Below are 21,643 nucleotides of genomic sequence, written 5' to 3' on the forward strand. Positions count from 1 at the left end.
AAATTTCTTGATGCATGTTTCCATGGTTTTTGCTTTCTTCTCGTGTAGGTGTCCTTACAGCAACTCAGCAGAATACAGGACATGCAATAGGAATGTCATCTCCAGAAGTACACTCACAGTTTTGTGGCAGAAATTAGAATATTCGTAATAGTAAATTACTTTCTACTATTAGATTTTTGTGTAAACTTGCAACAGTGTGTTAGTAGTGTAGGAGATACATATACAAGTTTTTCAGGGAGGATTTTGGAGGTCCTGGGCTTTTGGCTTTTATATTACTGGCATTTTTAGGTTGTAAGTTAATACATTGCTTTCCTCATACAGATTTCAGCTTTGGCACTGAGGCAGGGACGCCAGCTTCCACTGATGCTGATGCAATTTCAGGCCAGCCACAGAGTGCTGAGGAGCAAGAAGTGGCCAGTCTAACTACACTCCACATAGATTCGGAAACAAGTAGTCTCAATCAGCAACCATTGTCTGCTGAAGCTGCAACTATTACTGGTAAAGTAGTTAAAAAAAAAGGCAACTTTAAAAAAAGTGAAAAGCACATTTATTTCAGAAATTTTCTACCCATCCTGAAGAATGCAAGTTCCAGCTTCTGCAATGAATCTATATTCTATATAAGATGATTCCTGGATTTCAATTATTTTTTGATTGCTATTGAAAAGTAACATGTGAAATAACATAAGTGGGAAACCTTTATCATACTCAGTTACCCACATGATCCTTGGCATGGTGCTAAATGTATTTTAAATCCTTCTTGAGAAAATCGATACAGTTACCAGGGAGAAAACTCTTGCCACATAATGTATGCTGGATCTCTTACAAGTGTCTTTCTGTTACTTGTAGTCAAATGGCTAATTTTCAGGAAGAGTTATTTCCTTGGAAGACTTGGACAGTGCTCTTCCAAATTGTATCCCACTGAAGTATCAAGGAATTATTTTATACACATCCATCTTGACCTCTCTCTGTATAGACTGTTGTGTAACTGAGAGCTTTTAATATGCAAAATACTATCATGCCATGTAAGATTAGTTTTCATTTGTGTAATTTCATTTCTGTATTGCTTTCCCTGTTGTTTTCATGAAAAAGTAAGCTTGTTAGGAAGCAGCATTTCACAGCCTTAGCTGATGGGCTTGGGGGTCCACGAGCTAGCTTTGCAACTATTTCTTGAGAGGAAGACTAGTTTAGCAACCAAGTGATGCAGTTAAGTCAAATTGAATGGGCTTTTTCCTGAAAGAAACTTCCTCTCTAAGGAGTGTTTGGAAGAATGGACTCTTGCCAGACTTTGTAAATGAGAAGTGAAAATGTTCATAGTCATTTTCATACTTCTCGTTCCATAACTTGTTACACACTACCATTCCTGTTACAACCCTGGGAGCAAGTATATATTTATCTGTGAAAGCTTATACCTACATGCAGTGTCTTGTTCTCTCTGAGAAATCAAACTCTGCATTTTCAGAAATGCTAAAAGGCATATTTGCTCCCTAAACCACTCCCCTCCCAATTTTCACTTTCTAAAGTGAAATTGCCTTTCTGCTGAAAGAAGCATGGTATTAGCTTTCTTGGACATTGTTGGTCACCTTGTTCAACAATGTTCAGCCTGACTTTCATTCTCTTTGGTTTTTTCTTTGCTCTGTGCTTGTTGAAAGTCCTCACAGAAAATCTGTTCTGTTTGGTTTTATATGTTAGTAATTTCGTTACTGTTTGGTATTCTTGTCCAAGTTTGCACTAGAAGTGAATTGATAAGATTGCAATTAATGACTAAGTTGTCTGTTGAGAGATTCTGTAACTGTCTCCTCTTGTTGTTTGGACCACTGTTTTAGAGAGGCAGTTTTTATGTGTCACATTCATTTAGCTGGGCTTCCTGAGGAAGCAAAACCATGTATGATAATGTCGTCTGTCTACGTCTGACTGTTCCCGTGCCTCCAGCAATGTTGGAGCCCATTGTCGAGTTTCTGCTAAATTCACATACAAGAAAACAGAAGGGCATTGTTTTCTTCAAAGTTTTGTGAATCACAGGCAGCAATCTAGTGAAAATTGCTTGTATGCAGAGTCCCATGACGGGGAGGCTGCAACATGAATTCACTAAATTAGATACCAGCAAACCCATGCAGAAACTCAACCTCAAATCACAGTCATAAGAATGAGTTTTCAGTGGTTCTGCTGCTCAGAAAACTACTGTTTTTTTCTTAATAGTTTTGCTTTGAAGGTTTCTGGAAAGAAAACTTCTTCATGGCATACATGCATTATTTCATATTCTTAGCAAATGATTGACTTTACAGTTAATTGCTGTTTACTAGTCCTAGAAACAATTGGACCCATAGTGGTCTCGGTCATATTTGGATCCACATATGCTGGAATATCTTTTAGTGCTTCTTAGAAGACTCCAGTAGTTCAGTAAATTTTCCATAATTACTTCTGTCCATTGTCTCCCATCACGTTATGATCTCTTTCCTTCCCCCCCTCTCCTGCTCACTCTCTCTCCGTGTCATTCCTTCCTTCTCTGTCCCTCACTTTCTCTCTTCCCCACCACGCTTTCTCTTGATTTACTTCCATCCATCTGCACTAAATGAGCAGAATGGAAGAGAAGTGGGGAAAGATTTCAGTGACATCTTCTAAGTGTGTGTTTTACATTATCTTTGTGAGCATGTGGAAAACAGGTGGTCAGTAGCAAGAGGAGAGTGTCTACCTGTCGCATGAAGCAGTAGGGTGTGTGTGAAGCAGCAGCGTCCATCTCTCCTGCACAGGGGTGTTGATTTAAATTGATGACAAAAGCTTCATTGCCTTTGCCATTTAAAGTAGATAGAGACCTTTGCAGTTTAGCAATGTAATTAAGTTTGTTTACTGCAATTTCTGTTCTGATAACACTGACATTTTCTGTCAAGTTCTTTAAACAATTTGTTTTCTTTACAAGGGAGAACACTTTGCAGACAGTAATTACTGTTTCTAAAGACTCGCTTTTTCATCGTTCTCCCTAAAGTTCAGCTTACCTTTCTGAACATCACACGTAATATTTTTGGGACCCAGTTACATTTATCTAAGAGTTAAAATTAATAGGTTTGAATTCTTCCATTTTAACCTGTGCTGATGTATAGGAAAGTTATGTGGTGGATATCTGTTCTCTTTTTTTTCTTCCATGTGACTGTTCTGGCCAAACTCAGCTTTTTATAAAGATCTTTAGGAAGCTTCAGGAAGTGAAACTAAGGTAGTGCAGGAGAAGTATTTCAAGTACCTGCTCCCTCTCTGCAGCTCTCTCAGTGGAGGAGACCAAATAGTTGCCTAGAGAGGTTGTTCAGTGGTGATTGTGGAAAAATGCCTTTGCAGCACTGCCACTCAAACACTTGTATTTTCCTGTCTTAGAGGAAATAACGTTCTTCTAACTATACAGAACATTCCCTCCATATGGATTTTTGTATCCCAGTCAGCACATAAACATCAAAGACTGTCAATTACTGGTTTGAGCTTTCAGTTATAAGCTACCTGGAAAAGCAGTTGTTCCAGGAAAAATTCTGCTTAAACGTTTTGCTGAAGAGAAATTCAGGTGAGGGAATGTGGAGATAAATTTGGCTGGCTCAGAACACCAAAAGTGCTGCAGAACAAACACACTTAAAATTATTTGGACCTAAAATAGGGCTCTATTAGTCCATTTACCTGTCTGATTTTGATGTTCGTCTCTCAGCTTTTGTGAATGTGATCTGTTTTCTTTCAGGGCACCATTCACAGGGAGATCTGCTTACAGTTTTTATATCTTTTTTTGGCCCAATTTGATACATAAAAGTAGTTCAGTTTTCTTTTATTGCTGTGTTTAGACAACATTTCAGTAGCTCAAGAAAATAGAAAAGGCTTTTAAGGTAACTGTTAAAAATTGCATTTGCAGGCTCTGAAAGTGCTTCTCCAATCCAATCTGCTCTTGGATCCCGATCACAGACACCCTCTCCTGCCACTCTTCATGCAGATCATATTGAGCAGAAGGATCTGCAGCTGGATGAGAAGCTCCACCACTCTGTTTTACAGACGCCAGATGACCTAGGCAATATCTGGAATAGAAAATATAAAACTGTTCTTTCTTTCTTTTGAATGTGATATAGTGAAGTAGCTAGTACCACGTTAGTTGTAAACAATCCTGTACAAGACTATTTTGTCTGCACTTTTAAAAGTAATTACAGTGATTTCCTTTAAAAGCAAACAAAAAACTTTTACATTTTATCTTGCATTTCATTGGAATTATTAGCAGTGGATTAATAGTCCACACATTTATAATGGTTCTTTTCGATAGCTTAGTCTAGTATGTGGCCTTGCCATGGTCTGTTTTGTCAGTGATGTACAAATAATTAAGACAGTTTTAAAATACTACCATAATTTCTCCTTGGAAGTTTGTTTCTTTTCCCTTTCATATTTAAAAAAAAAAAGATTATAATAACTTCAGCTATCTTAGCTATTGGATTTTAGGATACATTCACTTTCTAAATAGAAAGTTTCCATTTCTCCCATATTTGCACTTACGGAGATAGAAGTGTCTGATGTGTACTTCAGACCTTTTTCTTTGAAGTAGCTTGCTGATGGACAGAAATCCCATCCTTTTGCTTTGTACTTTGAAATCTACAGCCTAGCAACCATTAGTGTCTCTAGCACAGTGGTCCAGATCTTCAAACAAAGAGGCTATGTGGTTAGACTGGATTCAGATTTAATTTTGATTTTGTATGCCTGTGGAAGCTGTGAGATTTTCAGAAGATCTCAGCAAATTCTGGTGCTGAGGTGTTTTGAAAATCCATTTTAGAGGGGCAAAGATTTTGGATGCCTGCTGCTTTAAAACTGGCTTGTTAGCGTAACAGCCACACTTAACTAGCTACTTAAGCATGACCTATCAAAGTTTTCTTTTTAGGGAAAAATCTAGATTAATCATCTTCCACCTAAAACAAATTTTCTTTCATGTATTTCTGATGTGTAGAGAGAGCTTGGTGAGAGACCCTGGTGGTAGGTTACTGAATGTTGCTTCCATGCTCATGCACATTTGCTGCTTCTAAAGAGCAGTAGCCAGGCACGTTTACTCTCACCTTTCTCTTCAATTTGCAATAGAAAACTATTCCTAGTAGAATTGTAATTTTACTAGGAAGCTGGCAAGTGGAGTTCTGGAGATTGATTGACTTCAAAGAGTGTTAGACAGCACTTAAAAAAGGGAGTAGCCCTACATCAGATCTGTAGTAGGGCTGTAGTAGTGACCTTAAGTGTTATTTATGGAAAGAAACAGGACAGTTCCTCTGCAGAGTTTGATAATAGATGCGAACATATCCAGTGTTGGGGTGGCTGAATGGGTAAGAAATACCTTACTCTGAAAGCCTTGGTTTTAAGAAAAGTCTGTATGTAACAGTTATATCAAAAGTTTTTCTTTTCTGGAGAGGTAGGTCTCACTATACTTCTTTCTTCCATTACAGAAACTAGTGAATTCCCCTCAGAATGTTGCAGCGTGATGGCTGGGGGAACGCTTACAGGATGGCATGCAGATGTTGCTACTGTCATGTGGAGGCGAATGCTGGGAATTTTGGGAGATGTCAACAGCATCATGGATCCAGAGATTCATGCCCAGGTTTTTGATTACCTGTGTGAACTGTGGCAGAACCTGGCCAAGGTAAAAGAACTGAACCTCATCTCCAACATGATCTGATAGGGCGTGATTCTCTGAAAGAAAAAACCCACTGCCTTATATTTTTGCATAAAATATTTATCTTTTTGTTTTGTTTTTAATAACTGCAGATAAGGGACAATCTTGGTATATCAACAGATAACCTAACTTCACCATCTCCACCAGTTTTAATTCCACCACTGCGAATTCTAACACCGTGGCTGTTCAAGGTAAATTTGAAGTGAAACAGAAGTAAAAGTTCATGTAGGTGTAGAAGAATGCTTAATGTAATATTTTGATTTGTGAATAATAAATACTATTCTAAAACTGTAGGCAACAATGCTGACTGATAAATACAAACAAGGAAAGCTACATGCTTATAAACTCATTTGTAAGACAATGAAGCGAAGACAAGATGTTTCTCCAAACAGGGATTTTTTAACTCATTTCTACAACATAATGCACTGTGGACTTCTTCATGTTGATCAAGTAAGTTTAATTATGAATTTCAGATTAATATAATTATTAAAACTAAAAATAAATTTGTTTTATCAAATGTACTGAATGGATTTTCAGCTGAGTAATTGAACTTTGTCTTTGAAAATAGTTTTGTGACTGATACGTTTTCTAAACTTTGATAAATGGCCCTCATGTTCTTGGTTGTAACCAGAAATGCGTTTTTGTAGTCCATTTCAAGCAAATACGAGGGCAGAAAAGGTACTCTCACATTTTTTGCTGATTGTGTGCAGATTGAAGCATGCAAGAAAGGGAAGGAAGCAGATCTCTCTAAGGTCTACTGTTCTTGCTAGCTCCCTGATGCAGTAGTTTAGCTAGTGGGAAAGTAAATTGTGCTCACTACATTGAAGCAGTTTGTTTCTATAGCAAATATAGGAACCAGCACACTGAGACATACTGAGTGTATCTACTCAGTAGGAGTAGATCTTTTTAACGGGCTTTAACAGGAACAAGTCTGAAAATATTGTGTGGCTTAAAGCCTCTTTCTAAAGGCTTGCATAAAAAGTGTGAAAAAATTGATTTTGTGAACTTTTTTGAGGAGAGACATACGGAGATCAAAGGTTCAGACAACCCTGTTTTCATTAACTGGGTAAAACAGAGCTATTCCAAAACTATTTCACAGATGGCTATGGATAGGTATCCAGTTTCTGTCCTCTAACAATGAGTTTTCTTGCTGGATTGAAAATCTTCCTATAGCATATTGCCATTTAGTTGGAGGAGTATTCAAAGAAGGAAAAGGATTGAGGGTTTTTTTTGCTTATGAACTGGAGATGCTTTTTAATAATGAAAATGTTACACATTTACCAATGCTTTTGAAGAAAATGCATCATGTACATGAACTTTAAAAACTGCCTCCCTATCTCTACAAGAATGTAATGTGCTGTGTAGAATAACTATATAACAGAAATGTTACAAAACACTTAATTGTCATTCTTTCTTTATATTTTGATTCCACATGGGTATTTGTAAGTGGCTGATATGTTAAAGTTATAGTCAGGTGATACTTGCTAGAAAGGGTTAAGTATTTTGTTTATAAACTGTAATAGCTGGTTGTCTCAATGTATCTTGTACATATTTAAATGAATGGTTAATCATTTATAGAACTCTTAAAAGCGAATATAAAGCGTGACCTGGTACCAACCTTGTACAATAGTGTCCAAGGTTAAACTGATCTGTAAAGTATACTACAGTTTGCTTACTATAAGTGTACTTAAAGAATTTACCTTTTTATCCTACTCTTCACTCAAGAATAAGGTTTTAATTGCCACAGTGGGTTCAGTTTCTTGCATTTTCACTTTCAACCTGTGGTGAATACCTGCTTTTTTCATTCATTGTTCCTCTGCTTGATGCTCTTCTTTTCTTCCCTTCTCCTTTCTGCAAGGATATTGTCAACACAATCATCAAGCACTGCTCGCCTCAGTTCTTTTCACTTGGTTTGCCTGGTGCCACCATGCTTATTATGGATTTCATTGTAGCAGCAGGAAGAGTGGCTGCTTCTTCTTTCCTCAATGTAAGTATTCATCAGTTAATTCTCATTTATATACAAGTGGAAAGGTTTTGAGAGAAAACTGAGCGGTATTTTTCCTTGACTACTTCGCTAACTTGACCCCAGAATTCAGCGTAGTGGTTAGCAAATACAGATACTAGCAGTGGTTTATTGTAGAGCACTACAAATGCAAGTCCTCTCCAGAAAATATGTGAAGAATGCAAAAATTACTGTTGAAGCAGAGAATCTTCTTTTACTTCCGAGTTCTTGGAATTGTGACTGACACTTATCTGTGCTTTTAAATGTTTTAAAATAAACATCGGTTTTATTTGTACCGTCATTTTAAATGTATATTTATTCCTCCATATCTCTGTGATGACTTTGATCAGGCTTGAGAACTCAAATCTGCTAGTGTTTGCACTATTTAGATGGTTTTTGGTACTTCAGCCTTATATAGTGATACTGATATGATCACATAGGTGCTGTTGTCCATGCGTTACTATGTTCTCTCAAAGCTCCCCAGTTACGTTTCCCCTGTAACCAACTATGAAATCCAGCCTCCCCCAAGGTATAGCTGAGACCTCTGTCAGCTTCTTACACTGTTATCTGTCATGTCCAGCAATGCCTCATGTCATAACTAGTAGTTTTGCACATCCTGTTCAATTAGCTGAACCTAAGACCCAAGCCTGGTTAGCAGCTTGGACATTTGTCTGTAGTCCTAAAAAATTCCTCAGCTTCCTTTTGTCCATCTTGGAAAATGGGAGAATGGTGTATGCATGAGTAGCAATCAGTGATGCTGTGGTCTGTTTGCTCAGCTCTACAGAATTTGCAGAAGGACAAGGAAATACCTGTGTAGAGTTTCAGCAATTGTTCTCTTTCAGGGCAGCTAGAAACATCAGGCTTCTTGATTGCAATAAGAATATCTATTTCTCCACACCTTTTTTTCTTTTAGGCACCAAGAGTTGAAGCACAAGTTCTTTTAGGATCTCTAGTCTGTTTTCCCAATTTATATCATGAACTACCAGCTCTTCACCCAAACATTCCTGACGTTGCTGTGTCTCAGTTTACAGATGTTAAGGTAAGGATTTTAAGAATATTTGGATGGTATTCAGCTACCAAGTATATTTTTAATATGATGTTTTTCGAGAAAATAGTAACTAAACTTTTAAAGTTTAAGATTTTTCAGGAATAATTTTAAATAGATTATAAGGCTCAAGATCCCATAAAATCTTGTCAAACTTTATCCTGCTAGACTTACTTTATAATTGCTATTAACTTAACAAGAAATTGGGCTTTGAATGTTTGTAAGAGGAAATTATGTGTTGTCTCACCAATGTGTTTTCTCACCTTTTCAAGCCTACTCTCATTAGGGCTATTTGCAGGTCTCACAGATTTAATCAGCTGACACAGAAGATTGAGAGGTTCAAGATACATTAATTTATTGAGAACTCACAACTGGTGAATTCTTCCTGTGTTTCTGGGGGCTTTAGAAAACCTCTACATCAGTATGTTCTTTTAGCCAGAAAGCAAAGATAAAGGGAGACCTTACCTACTCTATTGTAACGCAGAGCTGGGTAGTGTGGCAGGAGGCTGAAACCAGGCAGAGCTCAGTTCATGTGTGTGATTGTTGTATATGTGTCAGGTATGAACACTCTGTCTCAGAAAGGATCCTCGTAGGTTTCTAAGCTGTTTCCATTTGGAGAGACATGATGGCTCAGAAGCTGCTCTACACCTTGCCCCTTTTAGGGACTGATTTTGCATTCCTTCTTTCTCACTTCTGTTGTATAACGGCTGTTTACTTGTGTTTTATTAAGACCATCCACAGCTTTAGGGACATTTCATTACAATTGAGTCAAAACTCTTCTGGACACCACTGTTCTTAAGGCACTGTAGTCACTTGATCTGCAGCTAGTTCCAAGGACTTTTAAAATCAATCTAATTTTGAAAAAGTGCTTGTTTAAAACTCAAAGTAATAGATTCTATCTGTAATACCCTTCAGAGCTATTCACAGAACCTAGCTTTAGGGAGTCCATTGTTGGGTTTTTGTTTTACCCTTGTCATTTTGTAGAAGTGTATTGGCAAGAATTGGATAAATGGTTAATCAGCAGAAGTTAGGACAGTAAACTGTGGGATATTCTTGGGGTAGCCCAATAATGAGCATCTGGGGCAGACTGGAAGCTTGGAGTAAGTGGTAAGCAAACTATTTGTCTGACCACAAATCTAGAGACTCAGCTAAGCAACATGCCTGTGTGTGCCATAATAAAATTCTAATTGTCTTATGATTCACATGATGGAGTTATTGGTAAACCAGTGAATGTTTTGCTCTTCATTTTAGGAGCTCATAATTAAAACTGTGTTAAGTTCAGCAAGAGAGGAGCCATCTGGTCCTGCACGGTAGGTCATACTAAAAGAGCTTCTAAATTAATTGACCCTTTTCATTACCATCCTACTTTGAGGTGGATATATGAGAGGCCTTAAAGTAAAAGTTTATGCATATTTATGGTTTTCTTCACTACTATCAAAACTGATCCACTATATGAATTTGAAATTGTTTGTAAATGAGATATTAAAAGAACAGACATCTTCTGTCAGACCAAATGCTGGTCTGGCCCTTTATCCCATCTCTGATAGTGGCTGGTAGGAAAGGGGGTAAATATTGGTAAAAGTATAATCTGTATCTTTTTCCAGCCTACCCTGGTGTTCAGCTCAGCAATTTTCTGTACTAGAGAGGCACTTTTTTCTTTGATTATAGACCAGATTATTTATCAGGGAGGTTTGGCTTATTTTTTTATTAGAACACATGATTTAATTTGAAAAAGAGAAATAATCCAAGGTGCATGAGCCCTTTTCCATGGTATGGAAAAGAAGCAGAAAATACTGAACTAAGATTTAAAGTAGGAATGGTTGTTCTGATGCTTAAACCTAAGCTTCTGTATCAAATAGAGACCTTCGGAGAGGATAGTTACCAATTTTCTGTTTCTTAATTTGTTTAGGATTTTGTTCCTCCTTACTTATCCCTCCTTACTTATCCTCCTTACTTATTGAGCCCTGCATATGGGATTGGAATAGGAATCTGTAATGCCTACCAGAGAAGAGCACACTTATGTGCCATATATATTTGGGTGAAGTATTTATATATGCTCAAGTAACATGTTGTCACTTAACAAAATACTAGAACTGGATGGCTGAAAATTATTACTGGAAATAGCTCATTGAACCTTAAAACGTCTTGCTGGAAAACCAGGAGCATGTTTTATTAACCCACTTACTTGTTCTTCACTTGGGCAGATAATATCTCTCAACACCACAGAAGGAAGGAATGTTCTGAGATCATTTTCATTTATTTTTTATGTTCTTTTTTTAGAAAAAGAACATAACGCTCTTCATTATTGTATTTTTTAAAGGTGGTTTAAATCCTGTAGGTTCTGAATATTATTACTGATTCTGTGGCTTTGAAACATAGCTTTAGCATCTTCAGTTCTGGCAGAGTGGCTGGGAAGAGGAAGGGAATGTCCTTCATGTCCCCATACCCTGTGTGGTGGTGAGGGTGTGTATACAGGAGCCAGAGGCACTTGTGGGTGCCCAGCCATTCAGAAAGCTGAGTTATACTGCCCTCTTCTGCAAAGTTGGACCGCTGAGTGTAATAACATTCAATGAAGATTGAAAATGAGTAGATTCCCATTGTCTCCTTGGGGCACCTGTGTCCTTCTCCTTCTTTTGGGAGACAGAATGGTATGTCTTCATTGTGGGGATGATGATGTTCCCACAGCTGCTGAAACTTGACTGCCTTGCTGCTCGGTGGCAGTTTATCCAGTCTTGTTTGGTAATAACTTCTCTGATACCATCTGCCTCCCAGCAGCACAGAGTTCACCTGCATTACTATCAGAGGTCATATTTAGGATCTGCATTATGATTTTGCCATATTGGCTCAGCCACCAGTAGAGGCTTAATTCTCTTTGCAGTTGCCTAGGAGAGAACTTAGATTTCTTTAAACCTACATACATAGCTTTGTATATCTCTAGCAAGTCTGAGTGCTGTTATTGTTACCCAAGCTATAAATCTCTAGCCCTTATCTCTTCCCATAGAGGCTCAATGTTTTGTTTCATTACATGCTTGACCCAACTGAGCTTCAGGGAATTCAGTTGTCTGAAATATGTTCTACTTTCAGATCTCCATCTATAAAGATTAATAACTGTATTAATCAAATATGTCTCCTGCTGCTGACAATCTGAAAAAGAAGTGATAGGCTGATGAACTCAGTGTTCATCTTTTCTTCTGCTTGTGCTGTTGATTCTTTAGTAACAGCATCATAGCCACATAACTACACAGGGTTTTTTAGCTATTACTCTGAAAGATGATAATGGAATTGGTATTTTTAATAGAAACTTCCCAGACTCCTGGATATATTGCACGTCAGTATGCCATCAGATGTGGAATGGTTCTCAGTAGCATGAAGAAAACTTAATTAGTAACACAGGCTTGGAGCTGTCTACTCTTCTGTATACTAAAGGTTTATTTTCTGAGTCAGCTTACACAAACTGTCTATATTTACTGTAAATCCATGCTATGTTGTTCTTTTCTGTTCAAAAAGGATTGAAACACATACTATGAAAACAGCAGAAGTGTAGATTGCTCCCCCGTTGCTGAGGCTGGTGTGTATTTAAAACATTCCTGGCGCTATTTTGCCTAAACCTTCCTGAACTTTTTTTGTCAGAGAAGGAAATTTCAGAAATCTGACTGTTCCAATACTTAACTATTTTTTACAGTCAGGCCAGTTTTATGACCACTATATAGGAGATATCATTTCTACTGGAAATTAAACTCTCCGGTGACTTACTGCACGTCAGAAGACTTCTTATCATTTCCTTCCTTAATTGTGATCTAGACTCAATATGCCCTTCAGTTTTTCCTCCATATGCATTATTTCACAAAGCTTTTTATTTATCACTTTTTTCCTAGACTCCCTCAAGCTTCTCTTTATTCTTAAATTGTAATAATCAAAATGTAATGGCAGTCTTGCAATTGAGTGACAATGTACAAAGGAGGGTGGTTCAACATCTTAATTTCCACTACTAATTCCAAGGTATATTTTTGCTACTTGTTAGCAGTTTCATGATTCTGTGCAGACTTAGAATTCTTTTTCTACAACACAGGCTGCATAGCCACTTCTGTTTCTGCTTCGATTCTGGGGTATGATTTTTCCTTTCCAGATGTAATATTTTACAGTTCCTGTGACCAGCTTTCATCTTGTCAGTTTTGGATTGCTCTCCAATTTTATCCATTGATACTGATTTTGAATTCTGAAGTTGTTTCCAAAGTATTTGTAGCATGTCTTTCTGAAGATATTTACTAACATTTGTGAACAAATTTCCTCCATCTTTGCTGATTGCAAGACATCTGTCTACTCTATATCGTTACACTTCTGTATTTCCTGATTTTAAATGAAAAAACAATAGTAAAAGTTGAAGTATTTAATCACAATATGCATACCCTAGCATTCATTTATCCCTCCTCTATTCTTCCTTGTTTACTGCCAATCTGAAAAAATGTAAATATCTATGAAAAAATAACATTCCTCTCACTTGTCTCTCTGACTTAGAAGCTCTAAACAGATGTGAGCAAACTCTCACATTGGGGAGAATGAACCTCCCACCACAGTTTTTACTTTGTTTTGAGAAACTATGTTTGAATTTCCCATACATTGATCTTGGGTAGTATATTTAATCTAAGAAGCATGCAGTGATGCAAGAGTTTTTGATGTCTGTTTGGTTTTCCAGTTACTCAGAAGAGTGTTTCCTTTATCCTTACAAGTGCCTTCACCAGGGTACTTGGTTTTTCTTGCTCATTTTTAAATATGCTAGAGGTTAATAAAGGGTTTTTTTAACTCTCTTCAAAATATTAAAAACATATTTGTTAGACTTTAGCAGGACGTATCATGAATCACAGAATTGCACATCCTTGTAGTATGTTTCTGAACAACTTTTCCTCCAACATTGTTTTGCAGATGTGTTGCTCTTTGCAGCCTTGGTATTTGGATTTGTGAGGAGCTAGTTCATGAATCACATCATCCTCAGATCAAGGAAGCATTGAATGTGATTTGTGTTTCTTTAAAGGTGAGAAACTTAACATTTTTAAAATGTATATTGTCACTGTGTGTAGAGATACTTTGCCTTATGAAAGTTCTCTTTTGAATGTTTGGGAACAGTATGTTCAACTTAAATCTTTCCCAGTTTATTTTCAGAACCTTTCTACCTGCTCTTTGTTTATGATTCTATGATTGTATATCAAAATTTAGTGAATAGTCTGGTGTTTCTGTACATTCACATTGATAAAATTTGGGGTGTGCACCTGTTACACGTAGCTTGTGCCAGATTTTAGGAGCTAACTGTTCTTTTCACCAGTGGGAATGCAAGAAGTATCTTAGCAAATCAGCTGGTCACATCCTGTGAAGCAGGATTTGAGTCTATATCTAAAATGGGTAGCTGCAGGGCTTTTAGTATTAGACTCTAAATTGCAATTTCCTGTTTTGCAAAATCACATTCATCCTTTGCAGCTTCACTAATACCAGGATTTTCCCCTTGCTTTTTAATATCCCTTAACTAGTGCATTTTATCAAGTTCCTGTGCAAGTTTGGTATTAGGCAAATGCTGTTGTTTTTATCTTACTTCTGCAATTTATCAGAGTCTGAACTATTTTTAATCCTGACATTCACTGCGATTTCTCTTATTTTTCTTTGATGTATTTATTAAACGAATTATTTGTATCTCATTTATATTAAACATCAATTACTTCTTGAATGAGAAGAGAGAGATCTTTATGTTTTGCTTTTCTTTCTGTTGGCAAAAGTATCCAGAGCATGTTGGCTTTTTGTATGTTATGAGCAGTGGTATACATTCACAGTCAAGTTTAATCTTGGAATGAAAAGTTCATAAATATATCATGGGAGAAGCAAATTAGCTCTAACATGTTACCTAAGCAATCTCCTGGCTTCCAAGTAGTCAGAGATTTGAACTCCCAGAGTGGATTCTTTTCTTATTTCCAGGAGAAATGAATGGGTAAGGAGCTATAGTCCTAGTCCAAGTCACTGATAAATAAAGTTGAGCAAATAAAATTGAGTAGAAATGTTGGCAACTATTACATGCCTATTTCTGAATAGCATAGTCAGAACTGCAGGCCAGCAGCTTGCTCTCAATACAGCTAGCACTTCTGCCAGCAGTGTGGCAGTACTGCTGTATCCTCTGCTGCATCTCTGTTAACCTCTGCTGAAGACTGAGCACGAAAGATGCATCCTAACCAGCCATCCAGACCTTTGTATCTCATGATTATATTAATGGTCCCCTCAAAAATGCTGCATGTACATCACAAAACCATGTTGTACAGACTTAGTTGGATTATTTGCAAGTATGGACAGGGTTAAACTACTAATGGAACGTCCAGAAAGCAGCAGATCCTTGCAGAGATGGACAGTATGGTTAGGGGACCCTTCTGAGAAAAACTCCTAGGAGTTAGGTACCAGGCAGAGGGCCAGTGCATTGAAAGTTGTAGGGTTTTTTCCATTGAGCAATATCACATAAAAGTTGGGAGTTCTTATGCTTGATAACACACACCATTTTCCAGAGATGGAGAACAGGGGATGAAATGTTTGTGGCATCTCAGAGCTGCCTTCACACCACCTCTGAAGGCTCTTGGAAAAGAAATCAGAACAAAGCAGCTGTCTTGCAAGTTGTGAATTGTTTTGCCATTCAGCATAACCCCAGTGTGGCAACTTGGGTGTAGGAAAATATCCTTCCAGGATACACTACTGTAGGAACTGTCTGTTCTGACGTGTCCCTGCATTCTTTTGAAAGATTGCTGAAGCAGGTGAAGGGTTTGATCTTTTGGGGCCAATCTCCATAACAGAAAGAGGTTAAAGAATTTGTAAAAACCATTTTAAAGCCCTACAATATTCTTTAAAAAAAAATGTTAAAAAGAAGAAGAAAATGCTCCCTGTTTTTAAGTAGTGAATGGCTCATTATTCAAAGACTCTGAAAACTCTCCAGGCCTCTTTCATGGCTAAATTTTTTCTAAAATTCAGTAATCTGGATATTCCTTACTGAGCTGCTCTGGTTTGTCCACCCCTTTTCTCCCTTCCAGTGACATTGGGGTTTTTCCTGCAAACTTGCAGGGATGTTTCCAGCAATCTGGATTTGATCTCCAGTCCTATAATCAAATTGTTATGCTTTCAATTTATTTATTTTTGTTGTTGTTGTCAGTCGAGCTTGAGCATTAGAATTTGTACCCTGTTCACTGTGCTCTTCCAGCGTGCCCTCACAGCATGGAGAGTGGCTGTCTTACAGGAGGTAAAAAGTAGTAGTGCTCTGGTGATAAGCTCTGGGAAGACTTGCAGATGTGAAGATGCCTGCTGTGTTTTAGTTAAAAGCCGACAATAACATGAAACTGCTTTCACTGAGAAACAGGGAAAGTGAGAACAAGAATTAACTACCCTGCCTACTCTGGTTTCCATCTCTGTTGGCAGGTTTAGAATAGCCATTCACAGCCTTTCCTTATGCTTACCATAAATACCACAAATAAAAAAGGTTAATTAATGCTTCGTACTCCATAACCTGTCTTATGCTTGTACCTTTTCTTTTCAAGACTTTAGGTATAAAAACAACAGCTCTGCTTTGTTAAGAACCTGACCCATGGTGGAGATTTATTCCAGTGTATTTTCCACCTTGAAATTTTTGCCATTCAAAAATTTTGTTCTGAAATCCTTAATTTTCTGCTCAGGCTTCATTGCCCAGGCATTTCAACTATCTTGGAAGTTTTTTTGGTCTGTTAAGGTTTTTGAGATACAATCTACTATGTTAATAGAACTGGATTGATTAAGAAAACAACCTAAAAAGCCAAGAAATTAAAACTAAGGGGTTTTATGACATAATTACCCTTTTCTGAGTTCAGAAGTGGACACTTTGCCACCTTGCAGCACACACACCTGTGATGGCTTCACTGCTATAGTAAACTGAGGTTAAAACTTGTAAGCTACTTTTTTTAGTATTTTAATGCAAGAATTATGAGGTTGCTCATCTTGATAGAATAGGATTTTCATTATTAAAACATGAATTACATAATAGTTTTCAGATAATTTGGGATTCATTACTATTATGGCTTGGAATATTTGTTCTTAGTAAAGACAGAGTATTTTCTTGAATAAGAATGTATTTGAAATACTTCCCTTAGGGCTGTTGCCTGATATTTTTTTCTTCTGTGTGGTTTGTAGTGTACTTTTCTGTGAAATCATGTAGTCATTGTTACTGTGCTGTGTTCTCTTTTCCAGTTTCCAAATAAAACAGTAGCCCAAGTTGCCTGCAGTATGCTGAGCATGCTGATACATTATGTACATAGACTTCAAGTGTATCAAGCTGATTCACCTTTAAGAATTATTCAAGTAAGTAATAGTTTTAAAAAATTGAAATTTTTATTGTTTCAAATGCAACAGAAAAATTTGTTTCCCTGAAGTTAAAAAAATCAGTATGTTGACAAGTATGTCTCACAAAACGTTTAACTAGTATGAACATAATCTTACTGAACATTACCAGTAGGGGTTCACATTACACTTACTTGCTGATACCAATAGTAACATGTAAATGGCTATATTATGCTTTTTTTTCTCTTTCTCAACTGTGTCATTATTTACATAATAATGTTGCAAATTAAGTCCAATTTTTTTTTAATATTAACTATCTTCAAGTATGTTTGCTTAGGTTTAGTGAGGAAACAATTATTCACAATATGGATATGCAGTTGCATTTTTGCATATCAGGATGCAAAAACAGACATTAAAGTGTTTCAGTGTAAAGCAAAAAGAATTATTTTGAATACACTTTCAATAACAAGGAAGGAGACTGTGGCCTCTGTGACTCTGAACCACAGAGAAAAGATAGAGGTCTCCCAGGTAACCGGAAAGGGAATTGTGTAGAAGCTTCTGAAGAGGCATAGCAGGCATTTCTCTGCTCATTATATTGTTGATTAAGTAGAGGTGTTTACAAATTCTAGTAGCTGTATGAAATAATGTAGCTCAAATAGCCCTATACACAAACCCACATCAGACTCCTTCCTGCACCCTACAAGTGCACTCCCTGCCTGAATATTTAGAGTAGCTCTGTCATTTCATTGTCTCTAATGCACCTGCTTCAGTCAAGCAGTTTGTATTCCTTCAATGTCTTCTGCAAAATTCAATTTTAAAGGTTATATTAAAAAAAAAGGAGTACTGCAATTTGTCTCAAAATAACTGTAATAGAATTTAACCATGAATCTAGTATTGTGTCACATTTACCTGCTTAAAAGTTATTTTAAATGTAAATGTTTAAATTCTATTTTTAAAGAAACTCTGCTATATTTTTTCCAGATTCTAATAGCAACTATTACCCATCTGCTACCTAGTACAGAAGCTTCCTCTTATGAACAGGACAAGAGGGTAAACATTTTTCATTTCTTTTTTGATGTGTTGATCATATTGCAAAGGTGTGCAGCAGAGCATTTTTGAAAAATTTGAGCTGTGCCTTAAAGTATAGATTCAGCTCTTTTAAGTATAATGTAGCATAGTTTTCTCAGAATTCCAGAGATATTCTTGATGCAGTTTCTGAAGCTTTTTTTAGGAAAATGTGCATTGAGATTTATTGTTTTCAATAATTAGTGGGGTTTTTTCCTTATCAGTGAACATAGAAGCAAAGACAATAATGTAGACTTTTCAAACTTACAATGAGAACATCTTCTCCACTTGTAGAGAATACCTTCCAAAATACTTAGAAGATTATGACTTCTTGAACTTTCTATTAGAAGTATGTTCTTGAGCAAGATAGCCTGGAACCTTCAGATTAATTTGGCTGTTGTCTGCCTTGAAAACAATAGTTACCTTGTTGTATCTTCAGTTGGCCTGAGTCCTCTGGCTAAGACGGACTCCTTCTTCACTTCATACTCACAGTATTACTTTCTGCCTCCTGAAAGCTGTATCTCTTCTGCATTATTTGGCTTTGCTTGAGGACTGTGGGACTCAGGAGTCATTTAAACTTGGGCACTTTGATGCAGTTTGTTGCAGGCAGGTCTGTCATTCTGGACCACCCGTTCTAACAGGAGCTGGCATTCATCTCTTGCTTGTTTGGGCCTCTAGAGCTCTGTTTTGCCTCTCCTCTCTGCTTGTGAGGAGGGAGAGGCTGTTGTAGACTATGGCATTATACCAAACTAGCCACCTTTCCACTTGAGATGCTTCCCATAAATCAGTAAGTTACCTCATGAAATAATGCTGATCATTCTGTATCAAATATCACACAAAAAATTGGCTTACCCAGTTTGACAAACTTAGTCCTAGTGGATTTCTTAAAAATTGGTTTAATAGAAAAACATTCAGAGCCCTTCCATTATTAGGTTTGTTATATGGTAGCCTCAAGAGACAAGGTTGTAATGTATTCTGTGAAATGAGTGTGATGGTTCTGTGTCGTTCATTTGTAAATTAAAGTGGATTGTCTTTGAAAGACTTTTAGTTAGCTTGGGAAATAGTTTAGAGAATCTTGCAGCTGTTTGTCTGAGTTACTTACTCTGCCACAGCTCACTTTTAAAAATTAAAAATAATTATTCGAAGGCAGTAAGTTGTTAATCATTTGGTGTGGGGAGGTGTGTGTTTTAACCTAATTCTGTTCTACAATCTTTAAAAACATCCCCTAGAGGGAGTTGGTTCTTTTGCTGAGGGAATAACGTACAATGCAGAAAGCAGTTGGATTTCCTTCAGACAGTACCTGATGCTGCATAGCATTATTGACATGTTGTGAAGGAAATTGTGTGTTATTTATAAAGCCCTCAGTGCACCTGAAATAGTTCAGTTTTGTGTAATCCTTGATTCACTTTACAGTGAGATTTACGTGCAGAACAGTGCATCAGGCTTAATTTGTACCTGTGTAACCTGCCACTTTAAAACCAGCACCCTACAAATCAATTTTGAAAAATCACGCGTATCCTCTTAAGCACCGTATCTGCCCACAGACTTACCATGAGGAGAAACTGTTAAATGGGTGGTCTTTTGTCAAGTATCTCAGTAGCCAAAGTTTTTACTGATGGTTTTGAACACACAGTGGCTTTTAAACACACAGTGGCTTTTAAACAAGTGTGACCTGCCATTATGGCAGAAGGTTGACTGTACTGAATTGAGTAAATAAAGCAAACTAGAAATAAAGTACAGGAATAAATGTGAAGTAGCAGGTGCTGGTTTAATTGATTTGTAATTGAAAGTCTTTGTTCCAGTTGGTGGTTTCTTTACTTCTGTGCTTATTGGATTGGATAATGGCTTTGCCATTAAAGACCTTGCTGCAGCCTCTTCACACTACAGGAGCAGAAAATGATAAGACTGAAAGATCCGTTCTTAATTGTATATATAAGGTACATGTTTCTTTACTCACTAAATGAGAGTTTTTACATATGGGGGTAGTGTCAGTTTTCATGGAAATGAAGACAGAACATTTCTGTAAGCTGACCTCTGTGCTGCTGCTGAAAAGTGGAGTGCTGTCTTAGTTCTTCAGCATTTTACTGCAACTGCCTGATCATTGGTTTATTTGGGATTGTTAATTTTGTCTTATGTTTTGTGATGTTCAACCAGGTTACTTTTTGCATGTGGTACCAATAGCAGAGGCTCGTGTTGTAGAAGACCAGCTATACATTTAAGACAGACGATGAAGTAGCTTTTTTATATCAAGTAATTTTATTTGGCAATAAGCAAAGTGAAAAGCACAAAGTTATAATTGCTATCTGTAGGGACACAGAACAAAGATTTTTTTTTTTAGTTATTTTTTTATTTCCAAGGGAAAGGGATTAAAACCTCCAGCAGCTTAGACCTAGCATATGTAATTAAAGAAGATAGGAGATCTAAAAATAAAGGCAGCTTAGTGATTTATTGTAAGTTTTGTTTCTTGATTCTTTATTGTTAAATTCCACTTCAGTGTAGATGCTGTTTTAACAATTTTCTTTGCAAACCATCATTTGTTTCTGTAAACATTAAGCATCTAAAATTTTCCAGCATTTTGTCCTGCCTACTTGGTTCTAACAAATCAATTAAAAAAATGTAAATGAAAATAAACGTAAATTCTTATGAAACTATGAAGCAGAAATTCCAGTAGTTAATGTCATTGAACTCTGGTTTTGTTCTAGGTTCTGCATGGATGTGTCTATGGGTCTCAGTGTTTTAGCAACCCTAAATATTTTCCTCTAAGCCTTTCTGATTTGGCATGTGTGGATTATGATCCTTTTATGCATTTGGAAAGCTTGAAGGAACCCGAACCACTGCATTCTCCAGACTCGGAGAGATCTTCTAAACTTCAGCCGGTCACTGAAGGTTTGTCAAATTGTCTGAATACGTTTTCTTTCAAAAAGATTTTATCTTGGTTTCCAGTATTGAAGTGTTTGTCTGAAGCATAAGTTTTAAATTATACCTAGACACTAGGTAAGGACCAGTAGTATGGAATGAGCTAATGTCATTTTAAGCAATTATTGTTCGATTAACTGAAGTAAGTATATTCTGAACAACGTGAGGATTGATTTGATATGGATGCTTCTCTGCTCTGTATCAGCAAAAAGTGTTAAGTACAGCAACATGGATAAATGTTCTTTTTCATTTTAATTTCAGTACATGATTTTATTTTTCTGAATTTTGCTCCTTTTCCTTAGAATGTTTTGGGGTTTTCTTGTCTGAGCTTGTAATTCTGAAAGCTCTCTGCTTTTTGCTTTTTTTTTTTTTCTAAACTTAACATGATGTGTTTTGAATCTCTTTACACCATTTGAAACCACAGAGTTATCTAAAAAGAGAGAAATTTTATCTCACTTGCTTAGAACCTTAAGAGACCTGGGAATTAACATTTTCTTCAGAACTTGAAAATAAAAATAACAATTCAAGAAACTAAGCTACAGAGGAGTAGCAGATATTATGCAGTGTATCTACCAAATGGCTACATTGGGAAGAAAATTGAAAAAGATGAGATTAGTACTGATACCAGAAACTC

The 21,643-nt window shown here is 36.8% G+C and overlaps 1 protein-coding gene across 5 annotated transcripts in view; it reads left to right on the forward strand.

Moving 5' to 3' along the window:
- The window catches only part of RALGAPA1 (Ral GTPase activating protein catalytic subunit alpha 1), a gene marked incomplete at its 5' end in the record, with an annotated part of 126,938 nt that overhangs the window by 52,231 nt on the left and 53,064 nt on the right, over positions 1–21,643 (forward strand). For 3 of the 5 annotated variants that reach the window (XM_084263851.1, XM_084263853.1, XM_084263849.1), the window contains 13 exons: positions 329–498; positions 3,878–4,030; positions 5,433–5,626; positions 5,752–5,850; positions 5,954–6,109; positions 7,518–7,646; positions 8,575–8,700; positions 9,958–10,016; positions 13,627–13,735; positions 16,939–17,049; positions 18,010–18,078; positions 19,896–20,030; positions 20,796–20,979. In XM_084263851.1, the coding sequence (XP_084119977.1) occupies positions 329–498; positions 3,878–4,030; positions 5,433–5,626; positions 5,752–5,850; positions 5,954–6,109; positions 7,518–7,646; positions 8,575–8,700; positions 9,958–10,016; positions 13,627–13,735; positions 16,939–17,049; positions 18,010–18,078; positions 19,896–20,030; positions 20,796–20,979 (1,694 nt within the window). Of the gene's footprint in view, positions 1–321; positions 499–3,877; positions 4,031–5,432; positions 5,627–5,751; positions 5,851–5,953; positions 6,110–7,517; positions 7,647–8,574; positions 8,701–9,957; positions 10,017–13,626; positions 13,736–16,938; positions 17,050–18,009; positions 18,079–19,895; positions 20,031–20,795; positions 20,980–21,643 lie in introns of all 5 variants that reach the window. The other 2 variants (XM_084263850.1, XM_084263852.1) reach the window with 1 other exon arrangement.

This window comes from Gallinula chloropus, assembly GCF_964237585.1.
Source record: "Gallinula chloropus genome assembly, chromosome: 4".
Classification (NCBI taxonomy): domain Eukaryota; kingdom Metazoa; phylum Chordata; class Aves; order Gruiformes; family Rallidae; genus Gallinula; species Gallinula chloropus.